Source organism: Cydia strobilella, chromosome 15, assembly GCF_947568885.1.
Source record: "Cydia strobilella chromosome 15, ilCydStro3.1, whole genome shotgun sequence".
Taxonomy (NCBI): Eukaryota; Metazoa; Arthropoda; class Insecta; order Lepidoptera; family Tortricidae; genus Cydia; species Cydia strobilella.
In genome coordinates this window covers 10,133,304-10,146,809 of record NC_086055.1, presented here as the reverse complement: position 1 = coordinate 10,146,809, position 13,506 = coordinate 10,133,304, and the positions used below count along the sequence as shown (strand labels likewise).

The following is a 13,506-nucleotide window of genomic DNA, read 5'->3' as shown; positions in this document are numbered from 1 at the left end:
GTATTTTCGAACTCTCGTAGCTTCGTCTTGGACAATGCTAGAGAGCTGTAATTTTTTGTATACCATGTACTCAGTAGACTTATCAAAAATACCAAGTTTTATTAAGCTACCTATTATACTTAAAATTTTATAGTTCCTTAATTTTCACTGTCCGAAACACATGAAATTCGCGTCATAGAAAATACAGACTACTTCCTGAAGTCTTAGAAGGCTGAAATTTGGCATGTAGGGATGGGTCTGTATGCAGACACATATGGTGACCAGAAATCTGCAACTTTCGCCCTGCAACCCCTTAAAATGGGGGTACCTAAAAATACCTCTAAACCTGAAAACATTGGTTCCTGAAGTCCTAGAATCGTGAAATTTTGTGTGGTAGCAGTGATCGGAATGCTAATACAAAAACAACAATAAAAAAGAACAAAAAGTTTTCGAAGTACAGATTTGAACCAGGTTCACGTAAACCAGCCAAATAGCGCCCTCTATATTGGCACTGTTTCTTGTCGTAAACTTTTCAAAACCATACTTCAAACACAAGCGCTGGTGGCCTAGCGGTAAGAGCGTGCGACTTTCAATCCGGAGGTCGCGGGTTCAAACCCCGGCCCGGCTTAATGTTAACAGAATGCTGGTTGGAAAAAGTGATCGTATCTACATGTAGAAGCTTATATAGCTAAGTGCAGTGCCACACTATGACACTACGGATTGGTTATGAACTATTACATATAATGACATAGCTAAACTAAGCTTATAGAGTACTTCTGCAAGTTCACAAGAGTTTCGGTAGATGTCACCTTAATTAGTTTTATTATTATATCATAGAATTGAGAGACTTAATCTATCTAGATTAGGTAAGTAGGTATTTGCAAAGATAGATATAACTCCGTAATAGATGGATACAGTCCAAGGAAAAAACATTGCCTCAAAAATCACGAAAATTTGATTCTCAATCAGATGGCGCCACTACCTTTGGCCTACTCTCGTATAGAGGGCGCTGACAGTTTCGTTTGTTATTTAACAATTTTAACGCATATCAGTTAAAGAAATGGTTCCAAATCATACAAAAAAAATTAATGCAAATAAAAAACCATTTATCTATATTTAAATACATTTTATCGTACTTTTATAAATCTACATTTTTAGTTTTAAAGTGAATTTACTGTGGTTACAAAATTTACTATGACAGTACCGCTCTATCCTATTATATCCTCTTTGGTATTTGTATCGACGAATACCTACTTATTGTACCTTGTTAAGATAGGTCTTAACAGTCGCTTTTCCGGAAAAGAAAACATCGCGAGGTAACGGGACTAATCCTAATAATGGCAGTCGCTTTCGTAAAAATTTGTTGATATTATTAGTTGCCAAGCGGACCCCAGGCTCCCATGAGCCGTGGCGTGGCTAAAAATGCCGGGATAACGCGAGGAAGATGATGAACTTTAAGCATAAGGGAGGTTCTGTGAGCTGTAGAACCTCGCGAACAAAGCATAAATAAGTGTAGAATATTAGAAAAAAAAAGACAAAACTGTATTGATACAAAAAATATTTTACCGAACTTGATTAGCAGTTAAATTGTCTGAACGCGAAGGCCGATGGCGAGCACTTCGCAAGTAGGTGTTTGTGGAAGTTGCAAGAACCATGCATGCATACACTTGTAGGTACTAAAGTTTTGTGTTTGAACACTACAGAAGCGCGCCTCTCTTGGTCACTGGAACTCGACCTTCGGCCAAACCGTCCGCCATGAAGATACTTGGAGACGTTGCGGGTAGCGTGTACCTGTCATACGCTCCGGGCATTCGGCCTTCAGTAGCCAAAATGGCAAAAACGGAATCCTTACAGTTTTGTTTAGTCCGTCTGTCCGTCCGGTCTTCCGTCTGTCTGTCCATATGTGACAGCCATTTTGGAACATAGGTGTATTTTGTGAGCAGACTATGATCAGTTGTTTTATAAACTACATTACATACTCGACTGACGACGTTCATGTGAGTCGTATTCTCACGTAACAAAATATTGAAAATTAAATTAAATTTGCCGTATTGTGCTGCACAATTTATTTGTGCAGTATTCAGCGAAAGGTGAATATATGTAGTCATATCATAATAGGAAGTTTGCAGGCACATACGATTTTTTGTTTTCGGATGTCACAGTACCATCATCAAACAGTTCCCAACGATTTAGAAACTCGCATGCGTGTAGAGATCTCGAAACACCAGAGTAACGCGACCGTAAGATCCGTAACAATGTATGCATATTCGGAGAGCTCATTTATATACCGGTTCCTTTACCTCTTGACTCGGGTGTGATAAGTGAGCTATTTTAATATTTTTTTAATAAATTCTGCTTACAAAATTTCTCGAAAATAAGTTGAGTATACGTACGACTTATACAGAAGAACAGCCGGAGACTAGAAAATATTTTTGCCCAACTGTAACGAATACCTACGCTTAGCTCGCGCTTCGCACTCGCTAAATTCAAATTTTACTTTAAAAATACATGTCTGGGGATCAAACTCGAATCTTCGCACTACAAAGCCGCGGTTTTCCAACAGCAACTATTCTCCATTAAGAATTAAATATCTAAATAGATGAAATTTCTGCATTAAGTACATGTCTCAAAAATAAAAATAAATGCCTAATGATATCGAAACCGCTACTTTTTAGGCGCTGATCTACAATGACTCCGTGATGTTGTATATTCTCCAAATATATGTACTTAGTCGAAAAACATGTGAACACAAAATTCACAAAAATCGGTTGAGTGAGCTGAATCGGAGACCATAACTAACGCTTAGGTCATTAAAAACAATTCCGATTATGATAATAATGCTTTAAAATTTCTAGAAACTTACAATTTATAATACATAAAATTCCTGACTTATAATTTATATAGACTCTACATAGATGGCGCTAGCAACACGTAACTTTTATAAAATCTAATGTTAAAATATTTTAGAATTATGCCTACTTATATATGATCCCGTATTATCGTGGTTTCTATAAACGAATAAGTCATTTCTAGCTGGTATATCAACTCTTACAAAAATGAATGAAATCCCACCAAAAACATTTCATGTAAAGTGTTGCCAAGACTAGGCGCATAAAGCTTTTACACTCAAAAGCTATCAGATCCCGTAGTAGGTACCAAGACTTTTACTCTGTAAGTCCTAACTTTATTAGCTCTAACTGTATAAAGCCAACATCTTGGTCAAACGTACAGTACGGCTTGGCCGTTTCGTTGCAGTCACATAAACACTCACTCGGTGGACTTGTTGTACAAAGTAGTTACACAAGTCTTTCAAATTCTGAGTGTCATTAAGGGATTGTCCAATTTGTCCATTTGACAGCAACGAAACGGCCAAGCCGTACTGTACGTTTGACCAAGATGTTGACTTTATACAGTTAGAGCTAATAAAGTTAGGACTTACAGAGTAAAAGTCTTGGTACCTACTACGGGATCTGATAGCTTTTGAGTGTAAAAGCTTTATGCGCCTAGTCTTGGCAACACTTTACATGAAATGTTTTTGGTGGGATAGATTTATACTGGCAGGTTAGTTATTATGAACTTGACTAGAGTTCTATGTCAAATGTCACAGCGTTACAAAATGAAGATCTATATTGTGTTATTAATTGTTATGATGATTTAATTTAAATATATATTGTGTACCCAACGTCTGCGTATCATTAATATACGTAAATACACATGAAACGTCGTATTTGAATAGACAACAGTCTTCTTCAGCCTTCTGGCGCTCTTTTTGACTAATGTTTTCAAGGACAATAAAGTTTTTAAGTCCGTAGTTTTATCACTCAGGTTTTAAATCCTATTAAAATGGAACATGTTATGTGATAATTTGAGTCTGAAGTTTTAATTGTAGTTATTTGTGATGCGAACATAGCCTACAACGTGAGTCAAAATTTTAATTAGTCACAAGGAAATACAAAACCGGAAGAATACATTCTTCTTTCTTATGTGCGAATAATTTAAAACTACTCAACAATCCAAATCACAAAGCCATTTGGTTTACTTAATACTTTGGTTACTAAGATCGCGCTGATTGGCGCATGCGAAATAAGTGGAAGACGTGCTTGATTCTATATAGGTCGTATCAAAACGAGTTTACACCCATAACAAATTTATTAAATTAGGATCGACCCCTAGATGTAAGTCCTGCCAAAACGAAATAGCTGATATATATATAAAAAAATAATTTTAAGATCGAAGATTTGCTTTGCTCCTATTTTATGAGAGGGATATGGGAGGGGTAGTAAAGGTACTAATAAAATTATCCATGCACTCTATAAATAAAAGTTATAAGAATAACAAATATACTACCAACTCACTCACCTTTAATCTGTCTATTACACTGTATAGGTAAACTAATAGACGATTAACAATTGAGCTTCGACTTTACATTAGAGCAGTCATTTGTGAACCGATACGCTGTAGTATCGAAGGAGCGTGTATTTCTGATTTGCTGATTGGTTGTTCATGTAGACGGGAAATGGAATGTTTTAATTAAAAAATCCTGGAGTCAGTAAGACCTAACTGGCTGTCGTATACAAAAGTCAGTTTTTATTTATTTACAGCATAATTATTAATGCGAAAGTAACTGTCTGTATGTCTGTCTGTTACCTCTTCATGCTTAAGCCGCTGAACCGAGTTAAATTAAATTTGATATGGAGATAGCTTGAGGCCCGAGGATGGACATAGGATATATTTTATCAATCAACATCGCGTACTTAAATTTTATTCAGGTGTATACATTCTAATATTTACCATACAGTTAGTTGCTTTCAATCTCCCGGCCAATAAAAAACCGGCCAAGTGCTAGTCGGACTCGCGCACTAGGGGTTCCGTACCATTACGCAAATAACGGCAAAAAAATCACGTTTGTTGTATGAGAGCCCCACTTAAATATTTATTTTATTCTGTTCACATCAACTGTGAAAATTTCAACTGTCTAGCTATCACGGTTGAGATACAGCCTGGTGACAGATGGACAGACAGACAGCCAGACAGCGGAGTCATAGTAATTACCCTTTGGGTACGGAACCCTTAAAAGAAGCAATCTCAAAAATACTCGACACCATCATACATATGTAACTATAGACAATGTTGACATTGTGAAAGCATATTTCAGTGTTACACACGTGTGACCGAAACGCCCTTGAACGGAGTCTTAGGTAAGCAAGTAAGTGTTGATTTATTTTCAGACGAGGGGAAAGGGTGTCCATGGCAATTAAACATATAATTTATGACCAAACATCGGCTGAAATAACTGTGGAGATGTATTTTTTCTGCGGGAGTTATATTCTTTGCTGCCCTGCTTGTTTTCAAGAAGGTGTGATGGCTATAAGAATATTTTGAATTACTTATAACGAAGTTGTTTTTCCGAGTAGGGATGGACCGCGGGCATAGACCCATATTTTAAACTATGTATGAGAACTTTAAATTCTTATTCCAACTCAGTCCTGCTGCCCGAAGCTCAGCGTCGACAGTACGCTGCCACGTGTACGCCGGCCGGCCATGTCGCCTGCTCCCGTGCGGCTTCCACTTGTAAGCAATCCTGGCCGTGTTGTCCTCTGGTCTTCGGAGGGTGTGCCCTATCCACTTCCACTTCCGTTGTGCAATCTCTTGTTTGACCGGGACTTGGTGGCATCGACTCCATAGATCCTTGTTGCTGATAGTATTCGGCCAGAATATGCGCAGAATGGATCTTAGGCATTTATTGACAAACACTTGCAGCTTGCGCATCAGACCCTTTGTCTCCTTCCAAGTCTCGCAGCCGAAGAGCAAAACAGACTTCACAATGGAGTCGAAGAGGGAAATCTTGATCCGCCGTGTGAGCGCGTTTGAATCCCAGACCGGTTTTAGCTGGGCAAAAGCGCCTTTGGCTTTCTTGATCCTCGCGTCGACGTCGTCATCAGAGCCACCACTGTTGGTCACGGTGCTGCCGTGATACGTGAACTTTGCAACAGATGCTAACGGTGTGCCATTGAGTCTGATGGGTCGCTTGTCGCACGTCTGGACTCGCATTTCGACGGTCTTCTTAGCGTTGATTCGTAGGCCCTTCTCTTGAGCTTTCTCTCGTAACGAGTCCAGCTTCATTTGGAGGTCAGGCAGTGAAGACGAAATCATCACTATGTCGTCTGCGTAGTCGAGGTCCTCCAGGTGTGAGATTTCGTTCCATGTGAGTGTCTAGGTGTTTTCGGTGTTACTTTCCGCATGATGTCGTTAAGCAAGATGATGAAGAAGATGTTAGCTACTAAGACTGTAAAAGTAAATACTTAATATATCATCTTCGTATAAATTTATGTGTGTATATATTATTTTTGTTATCTGGAATTGTATAAATAATTAAGTAGAACAATGTATTCCTACTTTATCTCGCCGTTTATAATCCTGCACTAATTATAGGTTTTTGTTTGGCACAATGGTTGACTGGTAGCCAATGCCTTAAGGCACTAAGTAATTAAATATTTTTTATACAATTTTGTATTTTTTATACAATTTTTTATGTTTGACAATCTTTTTGTGAAATTCTTAGTATTAAATTTAATCTGTATAATAATTTAATATTATTATGGAATAATAATAACATCAATAAATTGCTCTGATAATTAGCTTAAGATAATATATATGTACATATTATTCACCATTCACAAGTGCTTGTTACTAGGCCTACATGAAAAAGTATATTTGAACTTTGAACTATTGTGCAATAGTTTAAATAAAACAAATTATAGGAAAAGGGATGAAATCACGTGACCCCATTGGATTGGATATTGATATTATAGAAAATATATTATATTATACACAACTATGCATGGGGCATAGAGATTATTTCCGATATTTAATTGCCTATTTAGGGTTAGGAATAAAAAAAATATGTTTTTTTTTGCTCCTTATATAATATTTAAAATAATAAAAAATCAAACGAGTAGCTATGCTTAATATTATACAATAAATTGTGTAAAGACATTTTACATAATTTCAATATCGAGGAAGGAAAAAGGGTTTGTATGTAGAAAAAGTCGTCCACTATCGTTTTCCTAATACACGACAAATCTTAACGTTGCTCTACTCTACGATTGAGCTATATTATACCTTCATTTGATTTTAGCGTTTTAACTAGCTATATACAAACATAGTTTTATCTGTTAAATTGTTTTACTTTAACATGCAGTTTTTAAAATACTTTCAGTAAAATATCACCGAGTAGACAAAGTTGAAACAGAATAAGTATCTCAACAAACATCATGTCGACACATTGAAAATGTCGCGCGAACAAAAAACTCAGTGAATGAGTCTTCGAATCCGATACTTTCGGGGCTATAGCGTTACAAGTCTCAAATTAAGCAATCCGCGTATCCTGTCACACACATGTCACGAGAGGAAGATAAAAAATATGAAATATACAATTATGCAACTACCGGTTGACAGAAAAAGTTATGTCGCTTAGTTGTAAGAGAATAAAAAATATATAAATGAACTTTGTCCAAATTTTTATCCCGCATACGTTAATACATATAAGGATTTTTTTTAGATACTATTGGAGTAGCTAAAGTAAAATAGTAAAATGAAGAGGTATTAGATAAACACCATTTGCCGTTTAATCTTAGGATTACTTACATACCTACATATATACTGACACTTAAAAATACCTATTAATTTACTATTTTGATTAAAAAACGTGCGAGTCGGACTCGCGTTTCAAGGGTTCCGTACATTACACAGTTTAAACAATGTATTTTTTATGTGAAACGTCAGTGAAATGTCTTTAAAAAACCCGTAGGGGTCGGATCAAAAACTAAGTAATTAAGTCCGACTCACGCTTGACTGCACATTTCTAATAGGTTTTTCTGTGATCTAAGATATATTTTGAGTATTTTTTTCAAAATTTTTGACCCAGTAGTTTCGGAGATAAAGGGGGGGGAATGGTCATTTCTTGCCTATTTTCTTGAATAACTTCTAAACTGTTTATCCTAAAATTATAAAAAAAAAATATTTGAGATTCTCATAATGAGCTCTTTTATTTGATATGTAACACGATATAGTTTGAAAAACTTTATTTTTTAATTTCCTCATTTACCCCCCAAAAGTGGCCCCCATGTTCAAAATTTATTTGTTTACGTTACATGTCCGTCTTTGGGTCACAAACATACATAAGTATACCAAATTTCAACTTAATTGGTCCAGTAGTTTCGGAGAAAATAAGCTGTGACAGACGGACAGACAGACAGACAGACGCACGAGTGATCCTATAAGGGTTCCGTTTTTTTCTTTTGAGGTACGGAACCCTAAAAAATACTGAATTTAAATTAGAATAAAAAATAAAACTATGAAAACGGATTATATCGCGTATATTGAATTTATAATACATCCCGACGTTTCGAACCCTTTACAGATATAATCCGTTTTCATAGTTTTATTTCATGAGTAACTATCGCGGTAACCGAAGACAATATTTTGAATAAAAAAACAAATACGAGGGTGTATTGGACAACCCACACCTAATCAGCGACTTACATAAATTCTTTGAAAATAATAATCCTAATATAAAATTTAGGCAGTTAAGAAATCATCACAAAATATCTTTTTAGCCTCAAAACACAACCTTTCTTCTCTTTACACTTTGATCCGAACCTCTACTAAGGTTCATTTCTAAGCGAAACGCGACATAGTTTTCCACGCGCCCCCTATCGGCGAGTAGCGGCACCGGGCACACATGCGTGCTACACATCACCATCCCTTTCACCACCCCCTCGCAACCCTACTCCCGACCGAGATAGACATACATCGGTCATTATGTCCCACGCTTTTCACTTCGGAAAACGGACCAGCCTATTTGTCTCTATCTTTTCCTAATGTATGTGAAGATTAGAGAGGAATAGGGATATTTTCAAGGCTGCATCACAATCTGGACATTGGATGACCGCGGGTTTTCAGCCTATCATAGCGTGTTTGGTCAAGCGACGGTAAAATTCAAAGGATTCGTATAAAATATGTATACGTTCGTATTCAAACAATACATTGGTACCTTTTTAGCTACAGCTAAAAAGGAATTCAAGCTTTTATATTTTCCTTAATTTAAATAACGTCTTTTCGTATCACTGAAACAGTTAACAATATTTTCGTCAGTCAATCAAAATTGCTAAAACAATTCACGAATTTATAAATCGAACGTAAAGTTCCCAGAGTTCGTTCAGAAACAATTATGAAAAAGTTCTTTTTCGCCGGCGTTCTCGCGGCAGTTAAGTCGCGACTGACACTCATAAAACTTATTAAAGTCAAGGACCGACCGAGATAAGTTCCTCGTGGCGTCTTAAGTAAAATAACGCCGGGAAAAATGTGCTCTAAAACTTGGCGGAGTGAGAGTGAAAAATGTAGTGGGGCAGCGTAGGTTCGTGCGTGTTTGAGAGGTGCATTATTTAGTACATTTTATCGACAACATTTTTAACCCTTTAACATTTCAGACACATCACTACAACAGTAGCCTATATTTTTCAGTAAACATTTTCTTTCACTAGTCTAGTCAAAGTAATATTTTTACATGCAATTCATGCGGCGTCTACGAACACGTGGTGCTACGAGCGTAGCATTCGTAGCGCTACGGGGAACGATTTGACTCGTAATAGAATAGCATTGTAAAATTTTCGTTTCCATTGAGTTAAACATATTTTTAGGGTAAATGGTACAAAACTGCAAATTTTTAAACCTTAATTTTTTTTGTACGTATTTTAAATATACAATACATTGCATATTGGAGAACGGATGAGTAATAAATCATTTGTTACCATCTCATTAACGAAGTTTTTAATATCTAAGCGGAGACTGACCGCACTTCACAGGTCCGTTCAATTAAAAATTCCATCTCCTAATCGAGTCATGAAATATGCAAGCAAATATTATCCCTTTTCTTTTGTACGCGTTGCATCTTCGCCCCACCCGCGCACGCACACCAACGCACGGCACTTATGATCGCTGGCCGTCTCTGTCGCGCGCGGGCGTTCGCCGCGCGGGAGGAACGCTCGGTCTCGCTCGTTCAGCCGAGGCGGCTGCGACCGCGAGTAACCCCTGGCTATCCGTACGGACTCGCACGCGCCCTCGTCGGCCGGCCGAGCGAGATGGCGCGAGTCGTGGACATGCGGAGGCCGCGGAGCCCTCGCGCGAAGGGACACAGGACAGACGCTCTCGGACATCGGGCGAGAGCGGGCGGCCGGCCGCGCACCTGCTACACCGCTCCGCACACGCGGTACTCGAGCGCGACGACTATATCGTAAACTAAAAATACAACTCCTGAAAATTATTACCTTTTACTATCTTATCGTTGATTTTAATCTTCTTAAATAAACAGTATTAATCCGTCTTGTTTGAACATTTTAGTGAAATTTGCGAAAGACAGTGCAAACAAATATTTTCGAACTGAAAAGTGATGAAGTTTTATCATGCTATAAAATCTGAAGTGTGACCAACAAACACGTTCGCCAAATAACGAAATCGCCACTAGGTGTGGATTGATTAGATTACCCTGAGAAGCTCATTCAAGTGTTGATAAGAACGTATGACCGAATTTTGCCGAATACACATTCGAAGGGCCAACCGGGGCACAGCAACATGAAAAGAAAAAAAGTAAGCAACTTAATAAGTGCAAAATAATTTGCTAAACATGAAAAAGTTACGAAGATGACTAGAAATTTTACGCAAGTTTTCTGCCGTCGGACTTTCGAGTATCCAGTGACATCTCGACCCCGTTATCAAAAACTTTTTAAAAAACCGAACGATAAGCCGTCGGGGCTGTGAATGTGAAGTGACGAACTGTCGCCAGATACCGAAGATATTAAGATAAAACTCTCGTTGATAAAGAAGTTGTTGAAGATCTAAAAATAGGTGACCAAATCAAGATGAGAATCAAGATGCCAGCTGTACGCATCGCGCAAGGTAAGTCACAAAACATTACACAAATAGATAATCAATCAACACTATAATCAATGATAGCCATTGATAATCATTCTATTTCATACTGCTGGTAAGATTTAACGTTTAAACATTAAACAAAAAAAAAACTAAAACTGGATTTAATTTGCGCTTACCAATATTTGTAGTATGATTCCTATTAAATCTCTAATAAGACAATCGCCGTCAAAGGCACGAAATTTAGCGAAACACCGCACACAGCCGACACAAACACTGTACCTCGGAGACTCCATTCAGCGCAACGAGCTACTTAATACCCGGGCCCCGTGTCAATATTGACGCAAGACGATTGTGGTCATCGTTGTCCGAGCTGAAAGGGCTTTCATCAGCTGACTGGCTCGCTATAAGAGATAAGGGTGCGCGGTCAAACATGTGTGGAAAGTTTGTGGGAACTTTTTTGGTGAAAATTGTGTGATTTTTAAAGCTAAAAATAAAAGCAAAAAGCAATCTAAATTAAAATTGGAAAATACCTGTTCAAAATTTAAAGTTAAAGACAGTAAAAATACATTTTTACTTTATGCAATAATATAAATAACAAAGATAATAAAATTGCTTTAATATAACTGAAGAAATAACTAATGAGAAATTAGCTAGTAGCTATTTAAGTATTTAGTACAAATGTATTAAGACAAAAAATATATAAATATTGTTTTAAATACCTACCTGTAGATAAATTTGAGAGCCGAGACATTTTGAGAAATGATAAGAAAAAGAAACAATATTTAATGCACTTTAACTACATGCCAAAATGAAATAAATAAATTTAAACTTTTGAAAAAATAATAGAAACAATGGCTAAAAAAATTACAAGTACTAGGGTGATTCAATCTAGTACTGGAAAAAAAATTATGCTTATTTTTTTAATTCTCAGCATCTACAAATGATCATTTGCATTAGAAAACAACATTTGAAAATTAGTGAAATAAAAGAAGGGCGATATTATTTTAACTTTTTTTACTGTCAACCTCTATAACTGATTTATTGCATTAGAAAACAATCTAGATTTTTTTATATATTCTTAAAATGATATTCAGGGGTAGCTACCAACATTTAAAAATTTGTAAAATTAAACGAAGGCGATATTATCGTTAATTGCGCCTTTTATTATGTAGCAGTCAAATAAACTATTATAATAGGTAAATTTGTCATGGAACATATTAAAAGCAAACCATATCCCACATCGCAATAAGTACGCACATATTAAAAAAAACCTAAATGTTAATCAAAAATTCTCAAATGAATTACTAATTATTATTTTAGTAGGTAAGATAAAATAATGGGGTGAGAGTTAAAAAAACAAAATCTTTGATTTTTTAAATCAGCCGTGAATCACCCTAATAAGCACCTATGCCAAACATCAGGTAAATTAACAAGAGATAAGTAAATTATACAATACGAATAATGCTTACTTCAAAAAATGCAATAAACTAAAAAATATATTAGTAGGTAAAATAACAATCCTGTATTCTAAACATTGACCACTACAAACACGAGAAACTGTTTTACTTCGTTAACTTGTATTTACCATTGTCGCGCGTTCCCACTGGCCAACAGTTATATATTTTAATTGCACATTGTTGCACTACAGATTTCTCATGCTTTACTTTAGCTTAAATTAAACGGACGATATATCTCGTTCTCTGACGGAAATTGTAACTGTTTTTGTTTGTTTGTAGTGCAAACCCGTGTTTAAGCTACTTTGTGTCATCGTTGGTTTGATGCTTAATTTTGTATTGTGACATGAGAAAAGAAAGTTTGTTATATCCGATTAATAAAGGCAGCAAATTTTATATAAAATTGTGTACACATCTAAACATTTTGATTTGTGGATGTGCAAAATTTTACTTTTATGGGATAAAAAAAAATGGCCCTAAGCAAATTTTGCGATAGACTAAGCTTTGGTCAACTTACGGTGATTATCTAATATCTTATTCACTCAAATACGTTCCATATGAGTAACATATATGATATTCTATAATTAGCAAACGAATCAAGGAAATAATAAATAAATGCAAAAATAATTTTGTATCACAAGTAATTAATCTAGAAGGTTTACATCATAAAATTAAATATTCCATGATTTCTGCGTGCAATACTCATTGCGAGCGGAGCGGTGTGCACGCGCACGGCATCTCAAAGCTGTTATCGCACACATGGGCAATTAGTCCAAGTTGACCGGAGGCGACGGACCACTCTCATTGGTCGCTGCCACCATGACGTCACCGACATCTGCGGCCGTCGCGCCCGATTGGTCGACACGCGTCATTTCGTCGATGACACGTTTGTTCTTATTTCGAACGTAAGAAGTTCGAGGTACTCAGTTTTTGCCGTTCCCAACAATGGAATCTCGAACCCCATTCGTATACTTGAACCAACCTTTTGTTAAACCAACCTATATACATACATAGTTATAGCCCACAAAAACGTTGTAATTGCAGGGTACATTTTTTTTAAATTCAAGGATACATTATCATTAACTGTAATTAGGGATGTTGCACTAAATGACACCGTGTCACGGGGCATTAAAAATTTAAA

General features: G+C 36.5%; 1 protein-coding gene across 1 annotated transcript in view; it reads left to right on the top strand.

Annotated features, from left to right (window-relative positions):
* Nucleotides 1–10,203: 10,203 nt before the first annotated feature.
* LOC134748023 (B-cell lymphoma/leukemia 11A) overlaps nucleotides 10,204–13,506 on the top strand; it is a 50,185-nt gene continuing 46,882 nt past the window's right edge. Inside the window, exon 1 of the mRNA XM_063682733.1 lies at nucleotides 10,204–10,935. Coding sequence (XP_063538803.1) covers nucleotides 10,899–10,935 — 37 coding nt within the window. The 5' untranslated portion in view covers nucleotides 10,204–10,898. The remainder of the gene's footprint in view (nucleotides 10,936–13,506) is intronic.